Source organism: Sporothrix schenckii (assembly GCF_000961545.1).
Source record: "Sporothrix schenckii 1099-18 chromosome Unknown Cont44, whole genome shotgun sequence".
Lineage (NCBI taxonomy): Eukaryota > Fungi > Ascomycota > Sordariomycetes > Ophiostomatales > Ophiostomataceae > Sporothrix > Sporothrix schenckii.
The window spans coordinates 1,897,190-1,923,574 of NW_015971145.1; the positions used below are offsets into that span (position 1 = coordinate 1,897,190).

General features: G+C 56.0%; 12 protein-coding genes across 12 annotated transcripts; 3 read left to right on the plus strand and 9 right to left on the minus strand.

Annotated features, from left to right (window-relative positions):
• Nucleotides 1-220: 220 nt before the first annotated feature.
• On the minus strand, nucleotides 221-1,501 carry SPSK_09318 (branched-chain amino acid aminotransferase; the record flags this gene model as incomplete). Its single annotated transcript, XM_016735892.1, has 1 exon — nucleotides 221-1,501. One exon carries the CDS (start codon nucleotides 1,499-1,501, stop codon nucleotides 221-223), a length of 1,281 nt encoding a protein of 426 aa, XP_016587346.1.
• Nucleotides 1,502-4,081: 2,580 nt separating this feature from the next.
• On the minus strand, nucleotides 4,082-5,480 carry SPSK_09225 (ethanolamine-phosphate cytidylyltransferase; the record flags this gene model as incomplete). The annotated part of the gene is made up of 2 exons (XM_016735801.1): nucleotides 4,082-5,310; nucleotides 5,387-5,480. 2 exons carry the CDS (start codon nucleotides 5,478-5,480, stop codon nucleotides 4,082-4,084), a joined length of 1,323 nt encoding a protein of 440 aa, XP_016587347.1.
• Nucleotides 5,481-6,435: 955 nt separating this feature from the next.
• On the minus strand, nucleotides 6,436-7,515 carry SPSK_09499 (mRNA export factor; the record flags this gene model as incomplete). Its single annotated transcript, XM_016736071.1, has 1 exon — nucleotides 6,436-7,515. The coding sequence occupies one exon, from the start codon at nucleotides 7,513-7,515 to the stop codon at nucleotides 6,436-6,438; it is 1,080 nt and encodes a 359-aa protein (XP_016587348.1).
• Nucleotides 7,516-8,358: 843 nt separating this feature from the next.
• Nucleotides 8,359-8,643, minus strand: SPSK_10131 (uncharacterized protein; the record flags this gene model as incomplete). Its single annotated transcript, XM_016736685.1, has 1 exon — nucleotides 8,359-8,643. The coding sequence occupies one exon, from the start codon at nucleotides 8,641-8,643 to the stop codon at nucleotides 8,359-8,361; it is 285 nt and encodes a 94-aa protein (XP_016587349.1).
• Nucleotides 8,644-10,416: 1,773 nt separating this feature from the next.
• On the minus strand, nucleotides 10,417-12,634 carry SPSK_08701 (uncharacterized protein; the record flags this gene model as incomplete). The annotated part of the gene is made up of 2 exons (XM_016735289.1): nucleotides 10,417-11,425; nucleotides 11,493-12,634. 2 exons carry the CDS (start codon nucleotides 12,632-12,634, stop codon nucleotides 10,417-10,419), a joined length of 2,151 nt encoding a protein of 716 aa, XP_016587350.1.
• Nucleotides 12,635-13,057: 423 nt separating this feature from the next.
• On the plus strand, nucleotides 13,058-13,282 carry SPSK_10204 (uncharacterized protein; the record flags this gene model as incomplete). Its single annotated transcript, XM_016736750.1, has 1 exon — nucleotides 13,058-13,282. The coding sequence occupies one exon, from the start codon at nucleotides 13,058-13,060 to the stop codon at nucleotides 13,280-13,282; it is 225 nt and encodes a 74-aa protein (XP_016587351.1).
• Nucleotides 13,283-14,696: 1,414 nt separating this feature from the next.
• On the minus strand, nucleotides 14,697-15,218 carry SPSK_09920 (uncharacterized protein; the record flags this gene model as incomplete). The annotated part of the gene is made up of 1 exon (XM_016736487.1): nucleotides 14,697-15,218. The coding sequence occupies one exon, from the start codon at nucleotides 15,216-15,218 to the stop codon at nucleotides 14,697-14,699; it is 522 nt and encodes a 173-aa protein (XP_016587352.1).
• Nucleotides 15,219-15,266: 48 nt separating this feature from the next.
• Nucleotides 15,267-15,524, plus strand: SPSK_10165 (uncharacterized protein; the record flags this gene model as incomplete). Its single annotated transcript, XM_016736716.1, has 1 exon — nucleotides 15,267-15,524. The coding sequence occupies one exon, from the start codon at nucleotides 15,267-15,269 to the stop codon at nucleotides 15,522-15,524; it is 258 nt and encodes an 85-aa protein (XP_016587353.1).
• Nucleotides 15,525-18,198: 2,674 nt separating this feature from the next.
• On the minus strand, nucleotides 18,199-18,858 carry SPSK_09828 (protein MSF1; the record flags this gene model as incomplete). Its single annotated transcript, XM_016736397.1, has 1 exon — nucleotides 18,199-18,858. The coding sequence occupies one exon, from the start codon at nucleotides 18,856-18,858 to the stop codon at nucleotides 18,199-18,201; it is 660 nt and encodes a 219-aa protein (XP_016587354.1).
• A 1,686-nt stretch (nucleotides 18,859-20,544) lies between these two features.
• SPSK_09116 (methionyl aminopeptidase) lies at nucleotides 20,545-22,106 on the minus strand (the record flags this gene model as incomplete). The annotated part of the gene is made up of 4 exons (XM_016735695.1): nucleotides 20,545-20,601; nucleotides 20,669-20,755; nucleotides 20,827-22,007; nucleotides 22,070-22,106. The coding sequence occupies 4 exons, from the start codon at nucleotides 22,104-22,106 to the stop codon at nucleotides 20,545-20,547; spliced, it is 1,362 nt and encodes a 453-aa protein (XP_016587355.1).
• A 672-nt stretch (nucleotides 22,107-22,778) lies between these two features.
• Nucleotides 22,779-23,780, plus strand: SPSK_09556 (DnaJ domain protein; the record flags this gene model as incomplete). Its single annotated transcript, XM_016736128.1, has 2 exons — nucleotides 22,779-23,032; nucleotides 23,093-23,780. The coding sequence occupies 2 exons, from the start codon at nucleotides 22,779-22,781 to the stop codon at nucleotides 23,778-23,780; spliced, it is 942 nt and encodes a 313-aa protein (XP_016587356.1).
• A 505-nt stretch (nucleotides 23,781-24,285) lies between these two features.
• Nucleotides 24,286-26,276, minus strand: SPSK_08800 (voltage-dependent anion channel protein 2; the record flags this gene model as incomplete). The annotated part of the gene is made up of 4 exons (XM_016735387.1): nucleotides 24,286-25,428; nucleotides 25,606-25,731; nucleotides 25,872-25,994; nucleotides 26,097-26,276. 4 exons carry the CDS (start codon nucleotides 26,274-26,276, stop codon nucleotides 24,286-24,288), a joined length of 1,572 nt encoding a protein of 523 aa, XP_016587357.1.
• Nucleotides 26,277-26,385: the final 109 nt, after the last annotated feature.

The window sequence follows — 26,385 nt, forward strand, 5'->3', positions numbered from 1 at the left end:
CCTTGTACATGACACTCTTATTGGCGTTGGGGTATTGTCATACTGTCGTTTCTTTTTATTCTGTCCATCTAGCCTGTACGAACAAATGTACTTTCTTTCATTTGAGGGCAAACAGCCCACCGTTTTTAATTCCATGACATCGTCGGCCTGCCCTATGTGTCCTTCCAGCCCATCTCTTGGGAGTAAATACAATCTACCTGCGGCACATCCCAAAACACGCCTACTCTCTCTCCAACACGACCAGACCCCACTCGTGCGCCTCGCGGCCGTACATGATGTCGCTGATCCACGACTTGAACTGCAGCGTGTACTTTCCGCCTGTGGACGACGCCATGGGGACCGGAATGTCCTCGCCGCGGTGGTGCACCATCGACACGGGCGCCACAAAGTACGCCGTGCCCGCGGCAAACGCCTCCACGAGGCGGCCCTCCTTCTGGGCCGTCTGCAGCTCGGCAATCGTGTAGCGCCGCTCCACCACCTCGACCTCGCCGGCCAGCCGCTCGCGTGCCAGCTGCACGATGCTGCGGCGCGTCACGCCGTCGAGGATCAGACGGTCGTCGAGCGGCGCCGTCACCAGCTGGGTGGTGCCGGCGGGCGACCGGAGGACGACAAAGAAGTTGCTGGCGCCGGCCTCGGTGCAGTAGCCCTCGGGCCCGTATAGCCACAGGACCTGGTGGAACCCGCGCGCGCGCGCCTCCATGGTCGCCTGCAGGCTGGGGCCGTAGTTGGCGCCGACCTTGGCGTACCCGAAGCCGCCGACCCACGCGCGCACCATGTCCTCGGGGCTCGTGTGCAGGCGCAGGCCGCCGGCGACGGCATTGAGCCGCGGCAGATAGGTCGCCGTGATGAACAGCAGGGCGGCCCGCGGCGGCTGCACGCCCAGCTGGGGCTGCGTGCCGATCATGGTCGGCCGCAGGTACAGATACTCGTCCGGGCCGCCGCCACGCGGCAGCCACTTGGGCCCGTCGACGGCCATGAGGGCCACAATCAGCTTTTCAAACTCGACCGGGTCGAACGCGGGCAGCGAGATGCGCACCGCCGACGTCAGCATGCGCCGGGCATTGCAGTCCGGGCGGAACAGGCGCAGCTTGCCGTCGACGCCACGGTACGCCTTGAGGCCCTCGAAGCACTCCGTGGCGTAGTGCAGCACGGACGCCGTGGGCATGAGCGACAGCGGGCCGTAGGGCCGCAGTTGGGGCGCGGCCCAGCCGGTCTCGACGTTCCATTCGACTGTCACCATGTGGTCGGTGCAGATGGTCTCGGTGCCGGAGCAGGCGGCCTCGATGCTGGCGGGCACCGGGCGGGGGCTGGTGGTGAACTCGTAGGTGAGCTTGGAGGCGTCGAGCTCGGCCTTTGCTGAGCCGTTCTTCGTCTTGGCGATCTCTGCCAGCTTGTGCTCCAGGGCCTGGCCGGTCAGGTCCACAGACTGCTCGTTCTTGTGCTCGGCCGCCGCCGCCTCGGAGGCAGGGCTGGTTCCGTATGTATTCGCAGAGGGAGTCATTGTGAGAAATATATTGGTGGGAGGTAGATAAACAAGTACGAAGGTCGAGCTCAGCGAATTGCAAAGCGGAAGGCGCTACGATGGAAAGAGCTGTGTGAGCGGACGAGCCCGCGTTTTGCCCGTCGAGGAAAGAGCTGCTATATACCGAAAGAGGAAAGAAGGAGCCTGTGAGTCGACTCAAAAATACAACTTATTGGTGAAGTTGGTGAGACTGGGGCAAAAATGGCCGAAAGGGTGCCAGGTTGGTAAAAGTCCGAGAGCGGAGGCCGAATATGCAGGGAGAATAGCAGCAAGAGACTTTTGTAGAGAGAGAGAGAGAGAGAGAGAGAGACAGAGAATGGTGACTCTTTTTATTTGGATCCAAGTAAATATAGGGACAGAGGAGGTGGAGGCAGGAACAAAGGTGCCCCGGCAGAGCGCAAAGGCAAAATTAGAAAAGGGAGACCAACCGAACTAGAAGGAGTGGAGAGCCACAGAGAAGGAACGATTGACAGACAATGTGAGCAAGAAAAAAAAGGAAAAAAGAAAACGAAAAAGGCCAGGAACGTAGACAAAAACAGGAAAGAACGAACTACCAACCGCGACCGAGTGCGCCTTCCTCCACGTAAGATATTCCAACGCCAGAGGGAGTGGCCAAGGCCTAAAAAGTAAAGAGCCCCCACTCTCCCGCCGCCGACTAACACGAAAGCCGCACCAAAAATGCAAGCGCGAGGCCGAGGAGGAGGGTGGAAGCGAGGCGGTAAAAAAAAAAAAAAACGACGTGGACACTATCTCTCGGACATGGGCGCTCCTTTTTTCGACCCGTGTCCGATTTTATGTCTTCTTCTGGTATTGGTCAATGGCCGGGCAACCTCCAACGGCCAATTCTTGAGAGCGGACAGACGCCCCTCTTCCGTGCATTCTGCAGGCCAACATGGCCCATGTCTGCAGTCGAATCCTGCAAAGTTCTGGGCATTGGGCAAGCCCGGCAGCTAGATGTTTTCTCGAAGCGTTCCTGTCTAGGTCGGGCTTGTCAAGTAAAGGGCGTCTCGGCAGCCGCGAGTGCGGGGAGCATTATGTCGGTCTACGGGCTGCCAGATATGAACATATGTGACCGAATGAGATCATCCCCCATGCACGATTGCATGATGCTCGTGAGAGACGAGATAAGGCCCGTGGGTAGTCGGCAGGGTCCGCTCTGATGACTCTTTTATGACAGCAGACAAAGGCTGACGCGTAGAAGCGACAAAGAGGGTCGGCACAGAGAGAGCGGTAAGGTTTGCCGAGGGTATATGATCCCAAGTGAGTTCGATTACGATATGTAAACAATGTTTGTTATGTAGCCTCTGATATACTTTTTGGTTTCTTTTCCCCTTGCTTCGTTTTTTCGATGCTCTTTTCTGTCGCCATTTTTACTGTCATAAGACAAGACGTGCTAGTCTGAGACGGGAAGGACGTGATAAACCATCAAAGTCCGAGATCCCAGGCTAGTGGATGCGCTTATATTCAGACTTTACGTATCTTCCGTGCTTCCCTCCCTTTGGTTATTTTTCCAGACAAAAGTGGTACTAGCAACAGTTTATTAGTGTCCATCTCTGCCTTTTCAAGCCGCTTCTTCGCCATGCTCATGTTCGTCTTTTCCCTGTTATCAATCCTGACGTTGGTGTCACCCATTTTGTTTCCTGTCCCTGACCCTGGCTCCTGGCTCAAGAGATCACCGCTCTCCAGTGTCACTGTCACCGTGAGATCTTAGCAGGGTCTCCCATTCTTGCGTCATTCACCTCCGATCTCGCCGGGAAAACACAAACTGAACGAGGCGCGTTCACAGGATCATGCAATGCAGACATCAATTTGTATTGTCACCGTAGCCAATCATTTGATGGTTTCCTTTCCTTTTCTGGGCATACCCGGGGAAGCGGTTCTTTATCGCCGGCAGGTTAAGTCCTGAACCAGCGGTTGCTTCTCTGTATTTCCACCGCCGTGGCGTGCCGAAGTCACACCAATTCCCGTTGCTAGCCGCAACTAGACGAGATGCGCGTAAAAAAGCAGCACACCGCCGAGCAATGAATGTTGTAGGATCAGGAGCTTTCTCCTTTGACCAAAATGTCGAAATGAAAGGGCCGCCAAACCAATTGGAACACCCCAGCAATTTACGGGTCACCTGGATCAGAAGTTTAAAAGTGTCCGAGAAAGAAGTCTCGGAAGAGGCAGATCTGCAGCTCTAAGATGATGGTGTGATGACGGCAATCCGTCATGCATTTCTCCTTATGTCCTGCCACCCTAGCAGGCGGTTCGACTCGGAACAACATAATACTACTCATGGCTCAAGGGCATGCAAGCAACACCTTGGCGCAAGAGGCCAATGCACTCCATCCTTTTCGTAATGCAATAATGATATTCTCAACACAGGTTAGGCAGGTCTGTTGAAGACCGAAATGTGGTATTATCCCTTCTTTTTGTTTTTAAACGCCAAATGATCGAGGAAGAACAAATCCCATGCAAAATAGAGATAAAATGACGTGACTGAAAAAAAAAAGAACAAAAAACGACATAAAATGGTCATTAGGAAAGTCACCTGTTGGCGCAGTTGGCTGCAGGTAGCTACCTGCTCGCCTCCTTCTGCCGCTGCTCCTCTTCCATCTGCTCACGCCGCTTGTGCGCCGCCTCCACGTCTGCCTTGGCACCCTTGGCCCGCTGCCGTGCCTCGTACCGGTCCCGGCTGGCCAGGATCCGGTCCACAATCGTGCCCGCGTTTACGCCGGCGAACTCGTGCGGGCCCACCGGCTCGTAGATGCCCATAGCCTTGGGCTCCGTGTAGGGGTCGTACGTGAGCGGGATGAACGCCGTGGGGCCGTGGTAGACGGCGTCGGGGATGCCCCAGGGGAGCGACGACAGGTACTTGCGCGTCGGCGAGAAGGGCGCACCAAACACGACGGCGTTGATGTACCGGCACTGCAGCACGCACAGGCCGCGCTCGTAAATGTTCATAATCGGGTAGTTGATGCCTTTCCACTCGTTGATGACCTCGTCGTCGTGCACGCCGGCCACCACAAACGCCGGCGGGTAGTCGCCCGCCGCCTTGCCCTGGCGCTCGGCCACGGCCTCGGGCGCATACCAGCCGTCGGCGCGCGCGCGGGCCTCCTCGGCCTCGTGCACCCGCTGCAAAAAGGAAATGTGTCCGCTCGAGAACAGGTCGAAGCCGCCGTCGACGTACACCACGCGCTGGCCAATCTGCGGGCCGCGGCCCTGCACAAGGTCCGTCAGTGCGCCTTTTGCGTCAGGACCGGCATCCGGGGCGGGGTCCTTCCAGAACCACACGTCGACGCCCGGCTTCTTGGCCGTCTCGTCCGTCGCGTACAGCCGCATCCGCTCCGTCATCGCCTGGCCCGTCGCTTTGCGTTCTGCGTCTGTGCCCGGGCCCTCGCGCCCCGCCAGCGTCTCCTCCAGCGACCGGATAAAGTGCGTCTTGGTGCACAGCAGCATGCGGCCCACCAGGTCCGTCGTCGAGATGCTCGGCGTGCGCTTCACCACCTTGAACCGGTTGGCCGCCTTGACGAACCGGTAGCAGTCCTCGCCCGACCCGTCCGATGTAATGTCGTCGCCGTGCACCACGTAGCGGCAGCCAAAGTGCGACACCCACTCGAGCGTCGTGACGTACGGCGCGTTGGGCACCGACTGCGTGACCCAGCGGCAGGCCTCGACGGCAATCAGTCGCTCTCGGAGATTCATGACGGTGGGGCCTTTGTTCTCGAGGATGGCCTCGTCCGAGTGCACGCCAATGTAGAGCTCGTCGCCGAGCTGGCGGGCCTGGACAATGGCGCCGGCGTGGCCTGCACGGACGGAGTTAGCCCGAGTCTGCAAGGAATTATTGCCACAAGCAAGATCAAGCAAGTCGGCCGCACATACCATGGTGGAAGAAGTCAAAGCAGCCGTCGACCCAGAGCCGGCCGTCGAGCAGCTCCGGTGCCGGCTCGCCAGGCGGGGCACCATCGGAAGACATAATGTGGTGGGTGGTGGTGTGTCGGTGAGAGAAGCAGACGCAAGGATTGCCGCCTAGCGGGACGGATGCAGCTTTCCAACAGGGAGAGGTTGTTTGGGAGAAGGCCGGAGAGAGCCGTTTGACGGCCAAGGAGGTTGTTGCGTCGTAAAGTTAAGGGACGTGGGAGTTGCCCCTTCCGTTCTGCACTAATAAATTTACCCGTTGGTGGGTAGCTCCTTCCCCCTTGTGGGATGGCGGGACATTGTGTGGCCCAAGCCAAGCAAGAGCAAAGCAACGGCAAACCGTGACTGTCTTTTTTCTTTCGCGATAAGACATGTCTCTTGCTGTGCACTGTCAGTGGTTGTTTTATCAGCTATTACAGAATACTTGGCATTTAACCGTTGTCATCATTGACAGCAGAATCGGTGCATTGATCCAGCTCTCTTGCTCCCCGCCAGATTTTGAGCTCCAGGAGCTGCTCCAGTAGCGCCTTCCCTAGTTGTCGTTCCTGCCCGCGCCGTCCAATACAGACCCCACGTTGGCATACGGCAAGAGCATACGAGTGCGAAAGTGCGCCCGTACATATCACGAAGCTGTAGCACGGCTGACTTGCAGGTCTCTCCATTGGACAATTTGGCCGACGTTGCGGTTGTGGTATGCCTGTACTTCTGATTGCAGCTATCTATGGTACGTACTTGTCATTACAAAGTGCCAGTACGCGCATGGAAGTCAAGGCGCTCAAGTCAAAATTTTATAATTAGCCTGCAAAAATGATGAAAATAAAACGCTACCTGCATCTTCTTTAAACATACAAGTGTGCCCTGCGTGATCCCTATCAGACAAGAAACAAGAGAAATATGAAGGGAGACAGACACCAAATCCTCCAAACAGCCATGAGAGTCCCTGGCCATCCCCTGTAGATAATACCTGCCCTTTTCCTGCAAGTCCTCCTCATTCTTCGTTTTGTACAGCCCCTCTACCGCTTCTTCACGCTGGGCCGGGGCTTGCACTCGTCTGGCAGCACCGGGTGCAGCATGATCTTGGTCGGGTATTGCGCATTGTTGCCCTGGTAGCCCTTGGCCCAGTCGTACGACACGGCGTACACAAACACCTTGCCGTCGCGGTTGAACTTGGCCGATGTGATGCTGCCGCCGACCGACGGGTAGCCCTTGAGCCGGTGCTTGGCGTCCTTGTCCCAGAAGTGGAACGTGCCGTCGGAGCCGGCCGTCGAGAAGGTGCCGTGTGCCGGGTTGAAGGAAATGTCGTTGACGGCGTACACCAGCGTGGTGTTGTTCTGCGGCGCGTCGCGGTGGCAGCGGAAGGAGAAATTGGAGCTCGAGTCCTTCTCCTCGACGTACTGCATGGCACAGCGGCCCTCGATGCTGCCAATGGCAAAGCCGGCCGAGTCGTTGAAGCAGGTGACGACGCGCGTCTGCCACTTGAGCGGGCTCTGCAGCGTCTTGTAGAGCTTGGTGGGCTCCTTGAGGTTGATGACGTTGATGTAGCGGTCGGCCGTGCCGACGACGAGCAGGTTGTCCTTGACGTCCATGGTGTAGACGCGCTCCTGGCACTGCACGGCGGCCACGGGCTGCTGCTGCCGCAGGTCCCAGTACTTGATCGTCTTGTCCCACGAGCCCGTGACAATCATCTGCTGGCCGCCGTCAATCTCGAAAAACTTGACGGACCGAATCGGCTGGTCGTGCTGCGCGACAATGTCGTTCTTTCCCGACTCCAGGTCGCACAGGCGGGCCTGGTTGTCCGCGCCGGCCGACACGACGCGCTTGCCGTCCTTGGCAAAGTGACAGCTGAACACGGGCGCGTTGTGCTCGTACATGAGGCGGCCCTCGGACGCGCCGGTGCTGGTGTTGACCTCGTAGATGCGGACCTTCTTGTCCCAGGAGGCCACGCTCATAAAGTCCTTTGGGTCGTTTGTGTTGGGGTTGAAGGACAGGTCCGAGATGCTGTCCTCGGGCGGGTTGGGGACCGCAACATCGCCCTTGAGGTCGCCGACCGTGGCGTTGGCCGGCGGCGTCGTCGCGGAACCAAAGAGAGACATGATGGCGGTGTAGACGTAAAAAAGGCAGAAGTGTCGTGTGACGCGTGGATGTCGTGGAAAGAGAGGGTCGTCGCCAGATCCCTCTTGTCGGCCAGAGACGAGGTTGTCGTGCAGGATCCCTCGGGGGGCGAACCTCTGCGTAGGTTGGTCCTGAGGCAAAACAACCGGGAGCTGGTAAGGTAGCCCGGAGAGGTCCGGCTCGTCGTCGGTGAAAAGAATCGCGAGGGGAAGAGGACGATAGGACGATTGTGGATGGTGGAAAGAGGCGAAACAAGCAAAGAGTTGAGAACGCAAGAGCCTTGTGGTGCGTTGCGTGCCTTCCGTCTGTCTCTCTCACAGCGTTTGTGTCGCACCTGTGCTTTTCCACCCAATTTTTTTTAGCGCGTCAAGGCTGCTTGCACAGGCGGTGGCTGGGCGGAAAGGCGCAATAAGCTTGAGCTTCAGCGGTGGCACGTTACTGCTTTTGTACCTCGCAGGTTTGACCACAAGACGCGACGATTGCAAACACCATATGCGCAGTGGCGTGTCAGGCAAACATGCAACTTGGAAATAGCAAGAATCGACCAATATAATTGTCGGAAAGCCGAAGCTCTTCTCTGCCTACAAACCCGCCGTTATTGCCTTGGGTCGACTTGGTGCCTGGCAGGCTCAATCGACTAGCTGCGAGTATTACATAATACACCGGACGCACTTCCGTGCTCACCGCCTTTCCGGCAGAATATGTCTCCACACAAAATTTTGCTAGAAAGCACATTTTCGAACATTTTGTTTTTGGCTTCCCTCTTTCCTCTTCTTCTCTTTTCTGCTCAAGTCTCCTCGTCCGACCAAATCGCCGTCGAAGCATCAACGGAGACGGGCGGGCTCGTCTCGCTCGTCTCGACCATACTTTGGCTTTGGGAGAAAGTCCCCGGACAGTCTCTTTTTTCGAAAGAAGAAAAAGCGCTGCAGAAATGCGCCGCCGTAACGACACCTGCGGCTGATCTCTGCCCAGACGAGGCTCTCACTTATTCTCGTTTTGCTTCCCACACCCTTTTTCTCTTGGTTTTCTTCCTGCGACTCTTCTTCTTCCCGTTCCAGCCCTTCTTTTCCTGAGTCTGTTCCGCCGACTGGGGAGCCTTCCTCATCCATTCCAAACCCTTCTGTCGTTTCCTCTTCATCTGCCCTTGCCACCCCGTTCGGCTTCCCATTTTGCCTTGGACTGGATTCCCCCTTTCTACCTGTTGTCTTGTCCCAAACTCGTTTTCTTTCTTGTTTTGTGTTTTTCGACTTTTCATTTCCCGTCAAGTCTCTTCTGGTGCGGGTTGTGTTGTATTCCGATTCTCGTTTCGGGTCTTCGAGGGAGTTGTCTTGGTGAACACCGTTCTTCTTCTCCTTGTCTGCTTTCTGTTTTTGGGCGGCTGCTGCCCTCTTTTATTTTCGCTTGGCCACATGAAGGGCGGCCAGAGATGGTACGCGATCAAGGCATTGCTTCGGGCGTCTTGGTGCTGTCGCTTTCGTCTACTTGGCTCTTGGTATTTCTGTGACTTTTCGGCTTTTGCTCTATGCAGTGGATGGCACCACCTATGGACGAAGATATGAGTCCGCTGTCATTCTGCTGTGTGGACAGGACCGGAGGGTAGCAGTTATACCGGGCCTTGTGGGTGGGATGTCGGTATCCAGTCCGTTTTGCAATGCTGGCGTCCGTGCCGGAGGTCTCCTGGATTGGCCTTTGTTGAAAGGAGGAGGTACCAGCGGCTCTCAAGGCGAAGAGTGGGTGAGGCAAAGTGGCGGTTACTAAGCTTGGCGGCGTTAGTATCTCGAACGACTCAGAGGGGTTTAGGGCGTCACGGCTCGTGTTGTTGAGATGGGATCTTGGAAGCCGATGATCTTTAACGAAGAAAGCGGGGAGATCTCAAAAGAAAAGGGGAAGTACAACCCTCTGTTGGAAATGGAGGCTGGGGAGACGAGGCGGTTGAAAAGGAGGTAGGAGGGGGTTGAGGCCGGGCAATGATCCTGTGGCGGAGCAGGAGAGGGACGAGATGGGTGGGTTGAAGAGGATGAGGGGATACCGTTTTGCAGAGAAAGGATGGGCGGCGGAGGGGACGAGGGTCTCGGGCGGGGAGTGTTTCGTCCATTTTTATAGGCATGCGATTGCTCGCCAGATGCAGAAATGCCCCTCTGGCGAGTTACTCGATGGGGCTTATTCTCGGAGCGGGGAGGCTTCACACTTTCTATCGACCTCTTCTGTCACTTGCCTGTTCTCTTGTTACTTGAACTAGAAAACAGGATGCGAGGCTGGTGACGATGGAGATCGCTGGCCGCCGACACATGAGACAAGCAGATGGAGGAAGCGAGACGCCAGACACTCTTCAGGAGTTGCTTTTTTTGTCGTTGAGAAAAGCTCCACCGACTTGTCTTTTGCTTTCCTCGACTTTTTTTGTCTTGGGTGTCAGCGTGCCTTGAGGACTTTGTTCTTCTGGGACCGTCTGGGGGTTGTTTCACGTGAGGGCTCTGTTATCTTTGGGGGTTGCTATCGACGGAAGTTCAACATGATGATTCATACATAGAGTCAAGCCCTGATCTGGATAAATCCAGTGTGATGACTCAACGTACATGCGTTATGGTTTCTGAATGAACTTTCAGGCCGCGTCTTTGTCAAGTGGCGACGCGCTTTGTTTCCTGTTCTTGCCCCGACGCTCAAGATCGTCAAGATTGGTGAAAATAATAATCATATAATGAAATAATGCAATAGTATACTATCCTATTTGTCCAACCTGTCTTGATATGTGACTGATATCTTCAAGCAACCGTACTTGCAAACGCCGATATAAACGCCGTTGCTATAAACCACCCAAAAAATATTCTAAACCAAAGTGATATGAAAAGGACACAACCGACGAATTACAGACCATCCCCCTCAACTCACATTAACCCACTCAGGACAACTTTGCCCACATTGGCGACCTCCATCTTGACGCCCCCGCGGCTGTGGTCCTCGAACTCCTTGACCACGTTCTGCACCAGCAGCTTGCGAACACGCGCGTCCGCCTTGCTGAACAGCTCCAAGACGAGCGGTGTGCAGTCGCGGGGCGACACCATGAGACTCAGGATACGCTGGTAGCTGTCAATGAGGACGTCGCAGAGCGTGGAAAAGGTCTCGAAAAAGTCTGGGTCAAAGGGCAGGCTAGGCGTGAGCAAAAATGTGTACTCCTCGCCAGGCAGCAGGTCGGTGTTGTTGTCGTAGTAGGTGGCAAACGCGGTCGAGGTGACGTAGCCGGTCATGGACGAGGTGCCGATGCCGCCGCTCAGGCCACCCAGCCCGCCGACGTTGGAATTGCTCAGCGCAGCGGCGCCGCTCGGCAGCGGCGGCACGCCGCCGTTCCCGCCGTTGGCGCCGGCATGGACACTGCCGGCGCTCTCGCTGTTGACGAGGGTCAGGGCGCTGCCGCCAAGGCTGTCGGCCAACCCCGAATTGCTGCCGCCGCCCGACGACGAGGGAGGCACCATGTTGGCGGCCCCCGATGCGCCGCTGCTGGCACCAGCCGTCGACATGCTGCCGTCAAAACTGCTCCCAAAATCGTTGGACCCCGACGCCGCGCTGCTGCTCGTGCGCCGTACCTTGGACCCAGGCGTGCGCCGGAACATGTTGGGCAGGCGTGCGGCCCGGGACAGCGAGCCGCTGCCGCTGCCCGAGCCGGTTTCAGAGTGCAGCTGCTGGAACGACTCGAACTCGGTCATCAGGGCCCCCAGGCTTCGGAGCAGCTCAATGACGTTGGCCGAGTTGAGGTCGACGACGGCAGGCACCGACAGGCCGAGCAGCAAGTAGTTGGTGGCGCGGCGGGTGAGGCGGCGGGTGTCAAAGTAGGACATGCGGTTGATGTCGGGGCGGTCGAAACGCAGCGTGTTGAACCAGTAGACACGACCCTCGTATCTATCAAGAGTTAGGCACTGTACACAGGCAGGGGGGAGGGAAGTAGGGGGGGAAAAGGGGGACGCACGCCTTCCGTAGATAGTCCAATGTGGAAATGCGCTTGTTAACCATCTCCTGGATGTGATGGTACAGCACTGCGCCCTCAGAGGACGCGCCGACGACGGCCGAGTTCGGACTGGAGCCCGTCGGAACGGAGAGACCCAGTCCGGTGGTGGCGGGCGTTGAGAGGACCCCGCTGAGCATTTTGCTTGGGACCGAGGCAGATGGATGAGAAAAATTGTGCGTAAAATACGAGGCTGTGACCGGGCTGGTCGGCACAATCGTGCTAGCAGTCGTCGAGGAGGACAAAGTGCCGGTCGTCAATGTGGACCAGGTCTTGACGGGCGACGCGTTTGGACTGTTCGACAGAACGACGTGGATGTTGGGCGACGCAGAGATGCGCTCTGTGGCCGATGCGGTGGCTGAGGCCCAGTCGGACGGTAGAGGCGGCGGCCAGGTGTCTGCGGTGTTGGTGCTGACGATGTAGCTGACGCCTTCAGCGTTTCCCACGTTTCCCTTTTTCGGACTGTCGTTGCTGCTGCCAAAAGCAATGCTGCTGGCGCTCTTGTGGCGCTGGTGGTGGAACAGGGAGCCGATGCCGGAGCTTCTGGTGCCGTTGGTAGTGGATGTGGCAGCGGACGTGGATGCGGACGTGGACGTAGAGTTGGTCGACGTCAAGGTCGAGCCGCGGCTGCGTGTGAACGAGGCCTTTTTGCTCAGGGATGGCCGGCGCTCCTTGGTCAGGACGTTGGGCTTGTGGCGCTCGCTGCTGCTGATTCCGCTGCCGATCGATACAGGTGGTACAAAGGGAACGGCCGGGGGTGGTGGTGGGGGAATTGAGGGCGGTTCCCGTTGAGGTACAAAGGATGAGGCGGAAGCGGAGGAAAAGGGGGAGAACGAAGATGGCGGTTGGACGGTGCGGAAGGCTTCGCCGGCACTGGTCGTCGGCCGTGGTCGGGGCTGTGCAGAGGAGGATGCGTACGTATAAGCGGCGGTGGAGTTGGCGGGCGGTGGTGTGTTGGACGGCACGCTGTCCGTGTACGTCGTGTATGTGGTCGTGGTTGAGTCCGTGGTTGACGTCGTGTTGAAGACGGTTGAGAATAGGGGACCCGCATTTTGGCTCGCCAGGGTCGTGCCTGCCGTCTCGCGACTGGCTGCAGCGGAAGCCATGCTGTATTACTGGATCCCTTTCTCTGTCCAGTCCCTCCTCCCTTTTTTGGTGCAGTTTAGCTCCTTCCCTTCTTAGCAACCCCTTGCCTCCAGCCTTTTCGTGTTGCTTATTCGCTTCGTCTTCTCCCGCTGTGTTTGTCTGTCTGGATTCCGAGATCTTTGTGTTTTTCTTTTTGTTGTGCAATCGCCAGTGAATACTACCGGGAAGGGATTTTTGCTGATTTTGGCGACCTCGTTACGCGACGCAAGCTGCCCGAGTGTCCAGAATTGTGCGAGCAGCCACACACCAAGCGCATCTTGTTTTGGCAGGCGCGACCGTAGTGACCACAGTGATCGCGAGGTACGAGAGTACAGGCAAGTTGCAGCTCGCTACTGAGAAGAGTGAAACGCGGCACACGGCTGGAGATTGAGGGCTAATTGGCAATGCAAAACAGTGTTGGAACTGGTGGTTGCTTGGAAAGGCGTTCGGAAAACGGCGAGATCATCCAGGTTGTCCAGGCTGGCGTCGATCGCGAGTGGAAAGACACTGATGGCAGCAAAGCGGCGAAGAAACGAAAGAGAAAAGAGATAATAGAAAAGACAACGTATATGATAAACAAGAGAAAGTTTGGCATTCGTCGCGACGGCGGCTCAAAAATGAAAGGCTAAACGAAAAGAAGCAACGGGAAGAGAAGCAGGCAAAACACAAAAGGTAGGTCAGAAGAGGACGAGAAAGAGAGAGAGCATTCGACTGACGCAAGTGAAAAAAAGTGCTCTAACGGGTATATAAGCCAAGCTCTGTTTGCTCACCCGAGAAAGCAAGCATACTCCTTGGCGCGTGGCTTGTCGAAGAGTGAGTGAGAGAATAAACACAGTCCGGCTCGGACACGGATACTATGTAGCAAAGTCTTGTCATAACAGTGACTTTGTTCCGCGGGTGCAGGATGGTGTTCCCAGCTAGTCGCTACCAAAAACCAAAGAGACGGACAGTGGGCTCGACTCTGGTTGCATGCCATATGGAAAATAATCGGGCGTGATGTTCAACGAGATGGGAGCGGCAAGTCGATAGGATGAAAAGGCTGCGTCCTTCATTGGCACGGATATTTTTCTCAAATCCAAGGGATACGATACGAGCAGACTCAATTGTCGTGCGGGCAGAGTTTTGACCTTGCCAAGAGCACGGAACAAGAGTTTAAACAAGAGCTGACCCAGGAGGAGTTGAGTCTTCGAGTAGGAACAAGGATCACCGGTATCCTACATACTACTGCACATTCACCGTTACATCAGTGCCGGAAAATGTAGATGGGTGGCTCTGGCGGACAGGGAAGGGGTCCAGACGAGGACGTAACAGGTGCCGTCGATCATTTTGTATCAAGCCCGAGAAGTGAAGACAATTCACACCGATGGGAGGAGAGACCAAGGACCCAGGGCAACACTTTAACAGAAGACATACAGTCTAAGGAGAATCCAAAACTCAGTAGGAAGCTCACAGACAGATACAACGACACGCAAGGCGTGCTTCAATCACTTTACGCTAGAGTGGCAGTTGCAACCCTGTTTTTGACACTCGATCACACCCCGTGCTCGTGCGTTGTGTCTTTCCTGTCGTCCTCAGGTCAAAGCGACGAAAATGGCAACGGCAACATCGAACGTGGACGGTCAAGACGGGGAAGGGAGGGGCTTTGCCAGATAAGGCTTTGCAGCGTCTCATCATGTCTCAATCACAGCAACCAGTCGTATCTTTGTAGGAAAGACGTTGTGACAAAGAGGCACAGTCAAATTTGATTACAAGAGTTGTAAGGTACATAGGCAAGGGAATAGACAAGAATGGAAAAAAGGACCATTGCCATTTTCTCCGTCTTCCTTGCCTGCCATTTTGGAAACCGTCCCGAAACGAAACAAACTAAAATCAGGTCATAAGAAGGACTTGTGCAAGGATGAAGAAAAAGAAAAAAAAAAGACGAGAAGAGAGAAGTCGGCTCGCTTGCCGAGAATGAGAAAATGAAAACCAAAGAAATAAAAGAAACATAAAAAGGCCTAAGAGCAATCATAATCCGTTTCATAAAAAATTTGGCGACATTTTTTACGCCGCCTTGGGCACCGCGGGCGAACCGGACAGGTCGTCCAAAAGGCCCTTCCACAGATCCCGTATCATACCACCTGATGCCTCGCTGTCAGAACTGCTGCTGCCGCCACTCGCCTCGGCACCGAGGTGGGCAAACTTGAGCTCCACACCGTCGACGCCCATGCCCTCAATCTCCGTCAGCGCCGACGCCGCCACCACATTCTCGGGATGGGCTGCCACCACCACAATCTCGGGCTGCGCCAGCGGGCCATCAGCCACCTCGGGAGCATGGCCATTGAGGGCCGTGCGGTCGGGCGAATAGTTGTCCGGCAGCAGAGGCACGCGCAGCGCCATGCGGCTGGCGGCAGCAGCGGCCTCGCGCTCGGCCTCGGCGCCCAGCGAGGGCATGACGGCGTAGTCAATGGTGCTGACGTCGAGACGGGCGTCGCGCGGGGTGGTGGTGCGGAAGTTGAAGGTCTGCATCAGGGGCACAACACGGTTGCGCGAGGGCATAGGGCTGGGTGTCGGGCGGTGGGTCATGGTGAAGTGACGGCTGTTCTGGAGGGTGGGTCACCGTGTTAGTCCAAAATGAATTCCAACACGCATTGTGGTAGCCAAAAGTCGGTTTGCAGGGAAACTCGTCCAGCTCGTGGGTTCACTCCTTCAAGCAATCCAGTAACATACATCGTCCCGTTCAACGGGCTCAGAGCGACTAGCACCGGTGCTGGCATTGGTCTGGTGACTGGACGTGGCGGCAATGTAGGCCGGTCTGGCCACGGACGGATGGGAGCCCAGAGACCGGGTGAGCTTGCTGATTGGTGCTGTCACGCGAGTCATGTTGAATAAGTGGAAGAAATAGGCGAAGGGAGGTTGAGAGAAAGAATCGATCCACAGAGAGTATGTCAGAATAGGGGATATGAAGATTGTAGACGAAAAGTCGAGACGCTGGATGCTGGCGGTCAATGAAGAAGCAAGGTGTAGGACGCGGCCGGAAGTCCGTTACGTAGGAGATGTAGTGCTCTCGGGAGATGGAAGTGAGTAGACGTAGGAGACCGTAAAGCGAGTCGTGCGAAAAGTCGAGATAGAAAAATGGCAGAACGTTTGGGAAATAAGACGATGAGGGACGCGCAGGAAAGAGGGGGACGAACAGCACACTTTATGGGTGTGCCATCAGGAAGGCGCAGCGGAGCGGAATTGGGGGGATGACCATTCTGGGTGGTGATATGATTAGCTCAGATCTGGGCTGCTGGCTGGGAAAGAGCTATGGATTCTTTTGCGGAGAACGACAGTCTCCGTGTAGTCCTCCAGCCCACCTTCCACCTTCCAGATTACCATTTCCCAACCAATAGCCGGGACCCACTGGTGCTCTTCCACCAGCACAGGGGTTGGGAAGCCACGAACGAGTCCTACGGTGATGTCTTGCCTTTGTTCTGTCACTGGGGCGGCTTCCTCCGTTGGCGACGACTAAGACCACCGTTGCGGTTTTCTTTGAGATTTTATGATCGCCCATTTCCCCCGTGCATCACCACTTTGCTCATTACGGCCACATCGAGCGCACAGCTGCAGAGTACTGAGTAGCTTCAGAGCTTCGACAGGTGCGTGTCTCTTTTCCACCTGCGGCGGCAGTTGCCCCTGTTCCTTTCTTTGTGACCTGCTTTTTTCTTCTTTGTTGTGTCGTCCTTTGATTCGAAAATGGCGGTGAACAGTTGTTACAGTTGCTGCAGCTCAATACGTCGCAGTGTGACAGGCGACAATGCCGAGACGCGTACCTGAAAATGCTGCAGAACCAACAGAGAGTGAGTGACAGCGGCCAATCGCACACCCCGCAATTACCTGTCTGCTGTCTCTTCTACCTTTTGCTTCGAACATACTCGGTACGTTTTCTCTGCCTCCTTTTCTGCCCCTTGGTGTCTCTCTCAACAAACCTCGACCAAAACAGTGGTCGCTGGTCCGCCCTGTCCGGCACACCTTGACTCGCTTGACTCTTGGGATCCTTGGATCCATGGGATCTCTTCGGTCCAGCCCACAATTTTGGGCAACGATGTGCAGCCCCCTGGAATGAGTCCGCTTCGTGCTGAGAGAGGCCCAAGCTTTCGCGGTGCACAGTTACGGAAACTATTCCTCTTTTGTGTCCGTCCATCTAGAACATCGACGTGCCTGTTGTCACCGCCCCAACAGAAATAGCAAGATTAGCAACCGGGCAGGATCAACTGGTGGGTGAGCATGGGTTCCAATCTGCAAGCTAGCCATTTCCATACCACGAACGCCAGCTTGCCTTGGATCTTTGTAGGATGCAGCTACCAGCGACACCGGCGACCGGCCCAGCATCCGGGACCTTGTCGGTGTGAGTGGAAAATTAAACATTTCTACGATGTACTCTGTTGTAGACCCGGCAGTCCCAACCGCAGTGGTCTTTCGTAAGATAAGTTTCCTAAATATAGCGAGTAATTAATCTAGTACTCGGCGGCCGATGTCCGGGTTATCAACCAAACTGCCAAGCTAGCTTTAAAGTGCTGATAAACAAAGAAACAGCGTGTGCGCCGAATGTCCGTCGATAAGATCAAACAGTGCATGGCGATGCCTGATTGTGTCCTACATGTGCAGTACGAAACGATGCAGCAGCCTCTCTCCATATGGACTGCAAAGGTTACAGCGGTCGCATATGTTGTACTTTCAGCATGATGAGCTGGCCCTATTGCACGGGTTTTATTTGGCGAATGGAGTAAGGGGTAACTCACCGCCAAATGCACATCTCGTCACATTTCTTATCGCCTATGTCAGATATTTGGGCCTTCCGAGGTATCACTTGTATCCAGCCCCATTCCGAGAATGGAGACACAGCAGGTTCAGGAGAAGTGAAGATGGTATTTCATGTATCCTTTCTGTCCACTATATGGACATCTATAGAACGACTAAAAATGCACCCCGTATTCTGTAGAGTCTATATCCCCACGTCTATTGAAAGATGGCTTGACAAGATTCGCTCGGTTCTCGCTGTTGTAGTTGTCCGGGGAAGAGGGAATTCAACAGGAAAGGAAAATAGACAACAGCACCTCTTGCTGGCTCGTCTCGTCTGTAATTCATTGTCTTATATTCATCCCCTTCGGTTGGTGTGATGAGTGTGGGTATAGTGGAAAGTGGCCCGATGAGGGGTGAACAGAAAATGAATGGAAAAAGACAAAATACAAACGAAGAAAACAGTGTGTCCCGTATGCGCCCCAAAAACTCCGTTCCAGAAATACCAAACCCATTTTGCCACTCGTAAACGAGAAAAGGAGAAGAGAGAAAAAATAACTTTTTGTAAACCCCTTTGAACCGTTTTGTATCCCATAGATTCAATTGCTCCAAAATATGCCGCAGAGGAAGAGGACGTAAAAATGCAACGCTCGTGAAAGAAACGGAAGCCAATGCTGTACGAGAAAGGGAAAAAATGTGTCGCTGAAAGATGGTCGGTTCGTGAGAGACGTGAGAGGAACAGAAAAAGGCAATAAGAAAGTCATGGGTGCGGCAAGGCTTATGCTTATTGAGCCATCTTCATCGGCTCGCCTTGGCCGGCACCCACCGTAAACGGGTTGCCAGCCGCGGCGACGGCCGCGGCCGTCGCCGACGACATCAGCCGCTCCCGTTCCTTTTCCTCGGCAAACACGCGCCGGCTCATGGCCAGCACGGCCTCGAAGCCCTCGCGGCCCTTGACGGCGTTGTCGTGGAACCGCGACACCAGGCTGTCCTCAATCGCATTGCGGATCCGCTGCCAGCCGCCGCACAGCGCCGTGATCTTGGCGTCCTGCACAAACTTGGTCTGGTTGGCCGCCGCCTCCGAGGGCTGGTAGACGACCGTCTCTTGCACGCTCAGCAGGTTGGACCAGGTCAGGTTCTGGCTGACCATGATGACGGAGCGGGCGTTGGGATCGACATAGGACGTCTCAAAGACCTGGCTCTCGCCGTTGTTGCAGATGGCGCTGCCAAACACCGTCTTCAGCCAGTCGGGCACGCTCTGCTTGCATGTGATGAGGCGCTCGGTGCGGAGGATGCCGGTGGCCGGGTCGACGGTGCGCGAGAGGGTGTCGACAGCAATGACGTGTGTGGACTTTTCGTTCCATGGGCAGTACTTGCGCCAGTTGGCCGTTGAGACTTCCTCCCAGGAGTAGTCGAACGTGCAGGTGTTGGAGAAGACCTTCATGATGGCGGTTGTGAGAGATGGTGAGAGCTGGTGAGAGAAGCGGAAGAAGGCCGCGGACGCTTGGATGAGAACACGGGCGAGATGATTTTCCGCGAAGGCGACGCCTGTCTTGAGAGGGAGAGGGAGAGGAGGAGAGGAGGAGGAGGAGGAGGAGGTGAGGTAGTGGGGGACTTTTGTCGAGAGCGGTCAGTCACAGGAAGTCGGTGGAGTGGAGCGATATCTGAGTGTCGTTTTCCTTCGTAGTCAAATTGCGCTGAAGCAGTTGTCCGGTGAGGGCGACTGGCTACTTTAGAGAAAGCGAGTGTAGATTCGAGAGAGAAACGGTGTCTCTTGTCGACGTATCGTAGGGTATTGAGATGAAGGAGTGAAGGTACAAATTCAAAATCGAAAGCAGAAAGCTCATGCTGGAAGTTGGCAGTCGGGTGGAAAAGGATGTGCGCGTCTTTTATTGTAACGGGCAGGAACAACCAAGGCTCGATCCCGTACTACTGGGGGCGGGCACCACAAAATTTTCGGCATGACTCCCCTCAGTTCCCCTAAAAATTTCTACCTGCCTCTCTATTTCCAATTTTTAGCAGGGCCCGCCCTCCCCGAGTTGCCCTCATCGAAGGTACGCGAAATCTTATCGGAAAGGGCACTGGACGTGGCGAGAAAACCAGGCCTCTTATTGGCTGGCCATGGTCTAGGTATGGCCAGATATGGACTAGCGCGAAAACACATGAAAAAACTTCGGAATGCACGCGGGGGGTAGGAGGGACGCAAACGAGAGTCTGGGCGGTTTAGGTGATGTCTTAGCGTGTCTAAGGTGTCTGTATCCAGTCTCCCGAATACCTGAACGGAGAGGCCGTTCGCGCCCCTTCCACAACGCCGAATGCCGACTGCTAGAGACTGACACCACACTGACATAGTGACGAAAGCAGCACGGTCAAGCCTGCATTTATTTCTTTCGCACACATTTGGAGACTTTGTTGCATGCCAGTTACGCCGTACAATATGCTGTCGATTCGACAGGAGGAAACATGCCCCAAAACCACTAAATTCCAAACCGCCTCAGGCTGACATTCAACGGGGAACACGTCTGGTACTTGGCGGCAGCTGCGACCAGGAATGCACCATTGCCGCGTCTGGATACATTTGTGCCTATCACAAGACCTACAGAGTTATGTCGTAATTGCTCTGGAGACTTTTCTGGAACCGTGTTGGAGCTCGCCTTGACAAGTCCCATAATAACTGTATGATGACATAATTCAAAAATATCACATTGGTTTCTTCTCGAAACTGGGTACTTCTGGCATTTGACAGTCAACCTTTTTTTCTTGTGTTTTCTTGTATTTTCTTGTATTTCTTGCTGCGATCCTTCTTGTCCTGACTAATATATGCGGGTTGGCAAAAGTAATGGTAAAAGGATGCTTTGCTGCGTGCCTCCATTTCCAGAAGACAAACAGCAAAGGGCAAACACGAGGGCGGCAGCTGACCTGTGCCTGGCATGCGCGATGGCGGACACCAGCGGGCCCGCGGTATCCGTAATCTCCGTAGCTGCAGGACCACAGAGATTCAAATGCTCGCCCCGGTTGCCGAGTGGAAGATAAACGGTAGGACGTAATTCAACGAAACTAAACAAACGCAAGGCGTCAGGGTCCCACATCACACAAGCTGGTTTCGCAGCTGCCGGGACATCTCCTTCGTTTAGTAGTCATCGCCGCGGCTGATGACCTCCTTCACATTGTGACGGAGAAGAATGGTCTGGGTTGTTAGAAAGTGGTCGGGCTGGCAAGAGACAGTCGTGAAACGAATCTCCAGGAGAACTTACATGCTCGAACTGGGCAGTGTACGAGCCCTTCTTGTCAACCAGGGGCGGGTAGGCCTCGACCACGCCGTTGCTGACGAGGTTGTTCAACTGATGGGAGTTAGTATTTTGTTGGACCCGATTTGGATCCCCAACGATGCAAAATGGCCTTGTCCACTCACCCCCAGCAGGTACTTGTCGTGACCCAGGCGGTCAATGTACCGGCGACAGAACGGCAGGGTGCCAAAGTTTTTGTTGATGACGTTGAGCACCGTCTTGGCCGACTGGATGCGCAGCGGCACGTTGGGCGCGTCCGACCGCTTGGCGTAGTGCGACACCTCGCCCTCGTCGCGCACGTAGCCGTTGCCCGTGCTGCCAAATGTTTCAATGGCATACACCTCGCCCTCTTCCATTTTCGTCGTGTCATTCGTCTTGACAATCGGCACGCTCTTGGTGCCGTGGATGCTGTAGTGCTCAATCGTGTGCCCGTTGAGGTTGCGGATCGACTTGATCGGGTACGTGGTGCCGTCGAGCTCAATTTCGTACGACTCCATCGTCTCCTGGATGGCCGCGCCAATCTCGCCCAGGCGCACGTCGATGCCCGCCTCGCGCACGCCCGTGTTGGTCGCCTCGCGCACCGCCTCCAGCAGGTTGTCGTACTTGGGGTCAAAGGCCATCGTGAACGCGCTGTCCACAATGTAGCCGTTGACGTGCACGCCAATGTCCACCTTCATGACATTGCTCTGCTGCAGGATCGTTTTGTTGCCCGCGTTGGGCGAGTAGTGCGCCGCAATGTGGTCCAGGTTCAGCCCCGTCGGGAAACCCATGCCGGCCACCATCGCGTCGCCCTCCTCCAGGCCCTGGTGGCCCACCAGGGCGCGCACGCTGTCCTCGATGCCGTTGGCAATCTCCGTAAGAGACTGCCCCGGCTTGATGTTCTTCTGCGCCCACTGCCGCACCTGTCGGTGCGTTTCGGCCGCGTGACGGTAGTCCTTGAGGTAGTCCGACCGCAGGCTGTCCAGGTGGCGCTTCTCCTCGTCGGTCGTGCGGTAGGCGTTGTCGTTGACGTACGGCACCTCCTCACCCTTGGGGTAGGCGCCCGAGGGGAAGAGCGTCGACATGAGGACCCGCGGCGGGTCCGACTGCTTGGTCGGCTTGGCCGACTTCTTCTTCTTCTTCTTGTTCTTCTTCTTCTTCTTGGCGGCCGCAGCGGCGCCCTCCCCGCCGGCGCCCTCTCCGCCGGCACCCCCATTCACACCTGTGGCTTCGTCGGCCTCGTCCTCGGATCCCTCGCTGTCATCGGCCGCGTCGCCGTTGGTGGATTTACCTATAGCCGCGGTGGCTTTGGTGGAACCACCTTCCGCTGTAGAGATTGTCAGCATACAGTCGACAGGGACGGGCATGGACATGGAACCATCCACGTACCAGCGGGCTCACCGGTGGGTGGGGCTTGAGCAGCCATTGTGATTTTGATATTGATTTTGGTGTTGGCTTTTGTTATTTTCGTGCCGTTTGGGAAAAAAAAAATAGGTGCTCGCTCGTTCAGTACAGTAAAATTATGTCGAAGCAGCCCACTAGTAGCGTCGGTGTGCTCTCTCTCGATATGAATATGGTGTTCCCGTCAAGGGTGTGCCTGCAACTTATACGCAGTGCCGGCTTGGGAATGTCGTCTGCTGGTTTCGTTCATCAAACAAAAAAAAAGTTTTAGGTAGAACGACATGGCCTTGTCAAAAGTAAGGCGTGGGGCTGCCCGAATAGGAAACCGGCCCAACCAAAGAGGGCGCGGGGCACGAGACAGTGCTGCAAGGCACTATGACATAGCACCTACGGAGTAGAAGTACGGCGCCACAGCACCCAGCCACAGTATGTCAATGGCGGCCGACACCGCTGAGATGTCGTAGTCATAATTACCCGTTACAGATCGCCTAAAGCGGGAAAGAGCGCTAATGCCAGCGGCGAATGTCAACGCGGGTCATTCCAAAAAGCCCGCGCAATACAACCACTTTGATCGCGTCTTATACAATTTCTCTTTCGCCTCTCGTGATCGCATTCAGAGACTCTATTGCCTGTCAACTCTTCTGTGCCCCTCCTGAAACCGCCTTGAAATTGCACAGCTCCAACCCGCCGCTGAGGAATGAACCCTCGTTCGCTGCCACAATGTCTCTCTTCCGCTGCTTTCGTATCGCCAATCCGTGTCTATCCTCACAGCCTTGTCGCTTATAGCAGCCGGCCGGCATGCCACTGCTCCTCCAGGACGCTTCGTTCGACGCCTGCAGCGCGCCCGTTCCACAGCAGTCGACACCTTCTCCAAGATGCGATGGCAGGCAGCCAGAACCACTATGAGACGCTGAATGTGCCGTTTAGCGCAAACGCGTCCGACATCAAGAAGTACGTGTCCGATCCTGCCAGTACCAGGCGTCCTCATGCCCTGTTGCTCTAACAGACAAGGTCCTTCTACAAGCTCTCCAAAGCCCACCATCCCGACCACAACCCCCAAGACCCCCATGCGCCCCGCCGCTTCATGCGCATCTCCGAAGCCTATGCCGTCCTCAGCCACGCCGAAAAGCGCGCCGCCTACGACCGCGAGGTGATGCGCCAACACAGCCACCATCATCTCCGCGGCCAGCACCGGCCCAACGCTTCGTACTACTCGACAGGCCCCGCCGGCGGCCGTCCGGCCTCGGGCCTCAGCCGCCGGCGAAGCGCCTTTCGGGGCCCACCGCCCAGCTTCTACCGCAACACAGGGAGCGGCCAGAACACGGCTCACAATGCAGCAGGACACGCTTCACAGTCGTCACGAACGGGCGGCTCGACGGCCAACGCCGGTCAGGACTACGGCCCCACCGGTTTTAGCCCGGGCAACGTCAACGCCGACGATGCCGGCACGCGCAGCAACCCCTCGACGCCGCATTTCGACTGGGACAAGACGGAGCGGACGCACCGCAACATGAGCGAGCGCGTCGCCGAACGGCGGGCCGCGGCGGCCCATTCGGCTGCCTACCAGGACGAGACGAGCATGGTGGTGGGCTTCTTAATCATGACAGCGGCGCTGGCCGCCGGGATTCTTGTGCCAGTAATATTGTTCAACGATTGGCGACAAGAGAAGAAGACGCCACCAGCAAAGCCAAAGACATAGAACGACGGACGGTTTGTACAACAGCTGGACGGCTGGGGCAACATGCCTGTTCTCCCCTTCCCGGAATCCAGACCGTTGTGAGATGTGACGATAGGAATCGTTTCGTCGTCTCTTCCTTGTCAATTTATATAAAACAGAAGCCTGTCTTGTCCAGGATATGAGGTATGAACGTATATACAACCGAATCAAACTGCATACGACCAAATGCAATCGCATACAAGCACGAAAATGAGGTAAAGTGTGATTTTAAAGGGACAGACAGGATATCAAGAACAGTCACAGGGCTGCCCCGGGAAAGCATAAAGAAGCGGCAAACACAGTCATCGCATTGTTGTCAACCCGTAGGAGACTGAAATTTAAGAAACGGATATATAAATCATCCAATGGGGATGTACGAGATGGGAAAAGATTTTATTGAATTGAAAAAAGTGCTTTTTTGGGCCCCTTGCCGGGCAAGAGAAGTTTCCTTGCGGGCTTTTCTTTCGTCTTTGGTCGAGCGAGACGCTTAAGCCTCAAAGGTGAAGCTGGTGCCGACCTTGTGGGTGGCCTGGTCGAGCTTCTGGGTGTCGAACGAGGCGCCAATGCCGAAGGTGACGCCCTCGCGGAGCAGGACGTTGTAGGCAACGGCAGCGACACCGCGGTCGTTGATCTTGGCCTTGACGAACGACAGGGGGTCGAGGCGGTACTTGGTGGCGACCTCGAGGCCGACGGCATTGCCGCTCTTGGAGTTCCAGATGGCCTTGGCGGCGGCCTCGACCTGGCTGTTGACCTTGTGGTGGTAGCTGGCGGCGAAGATGCTCAGGTTGTCGCTGGCCGTGACAGCGGCAGAGTACGTGGGGGCCTGGTAGCCGACGGCGGCGCTGTAGCTGGTCACGGCGGCCTTGTTGACGTCGTAGCCGGCCGAGGCACCAGCCAGGAAGCCGTCGTGGCCGATGACGGCATCGACGTTGGCGGTGGGGCCCTTGAGCAGGTCGAAGAAGGCGCGGCCGTGGAAGCTGCTCTGCTTGAAGTGCAGGTTGAACTTGGCACCGCGGGCCTGGGTGGCGGGCAGGAACGAGAAGACACCCTCGGCCTTGAGGCCCTTGGCCAGCGAGTCGGCAAGCTCGAGCTTGGACTCAAGGGCGTTGGCCGTGTTCCAGGTCTGGGTGACGGTCAGGCCTGTGCGACGGTAAAACATTAGCAGGGTCGAAACTTTCGGGGAGAGCGCAATCGCCGCCTCGACGGGCAGGCCACTTGTGGAACCGCCAATGCGAGACAGGACGACGCTGACATTTTGGAGGGACTTGGGAGATTTGTGGGATTTGGAGGAGGAGGGGGAGGAGGAGGAGGAAGGGTGGCGGTGAGAGGAAGCAGGAGTGAGAGAAGGAGAGGAGATGTCTGGAGAGGAGGAGTGAGAGGAAGAGGCTTCAGAAGCCGGCAACAACGGAAGCGACTTGGCTGTCCGTGTCCGGTCGGCAACATCCTTGCTGCCGGATGTGAAGGGGGGAGGTGATGAAGAAGGGTCCGGCGCTCCACGAGACGCATGTTCGTGGCTGCCACCATCTACAGATGCATTGTGGGATACATGGCGTTGGTGTCGTGACTTGTGGTGGTTGCTTTTGCTGGGTGCTGCCGTACCAAGAGATCTGTCGGTGTATTTGCCCTCGATCTGCAAGAGAAGATGATGTGGTTAGCGTCATGCAGCCCAAGACAAGTCAGGAGACTGAGATAAGTCCCAATGCGGGCACGCGGTACGAGAGGATCAGAGCATCAGAGGTGAGGACCGGAGAGGAAGTCAGGCAAGGCTGTACACGCATTGCCGGCCGAGGGCCACGCTTTGACAAACACACCGAACGCTAGCCAGTCGTGCAGTTGCAGTCGTAAGGCCGGCATGTTTGTCCCATGCGTCTCTCTCGCCTATCGCCATCCGACGATGTTCTTCGCGGAAAGGGCCTCTCCCGACGCATACCCTCTGTGACCTATGTCTATGCCTATGCCTATGGCTACCCCTCCCCCTCTCCCATGCCTCCTTGCCCCACCCCGGCTCATGTCTCCCGTAGCGTTTTGGGACGATGTGTTATTGTTGGGTTGGCGGGCAACGTGGAAACTTACGGTGCCGGTGGTGGTCTTCTCGTGGCTGTTCTTGCCGTTGACCTTGAAGGCGACGTTGTTGGGGGTGTTGCTCTTGACCTCGAGCGTGCCGGCGGACAGGTGGTAGAAGTCCTTGTTCAGCAGCTATAATTCAGAAGAACAGAAACGTCAGCAAGAGTCGCAAAATGCAATGCCACCCGAAGGCAGCATCGTCCGACATGGATCATGGTCAAATCCATGTCGGACGATGCTCTCGACATCCCACCCAAATCCAATCCAAAACGGCGGTGATTGGGCGGTCTGTCGTCGGCAATTGGGCGCTTCGTGGCCCCCGTCGTCCTCTCGGGCGAATGAGGACAGCAATCGGAGAGCAGGACTCACGTCGTTGGCCGGCTTGGCAATGTCAGAGAAGTTGGGGACCGACATCGTGACTGTAGGTTTAAGGGGCTGTGTTTGGGTGAAGAAAGAAAAGAGGGAAAGAAATCAAGAAACTCAAGATTGCGCTTGCTGTGTAGGAAAGAGAGAGAAAGGCAGG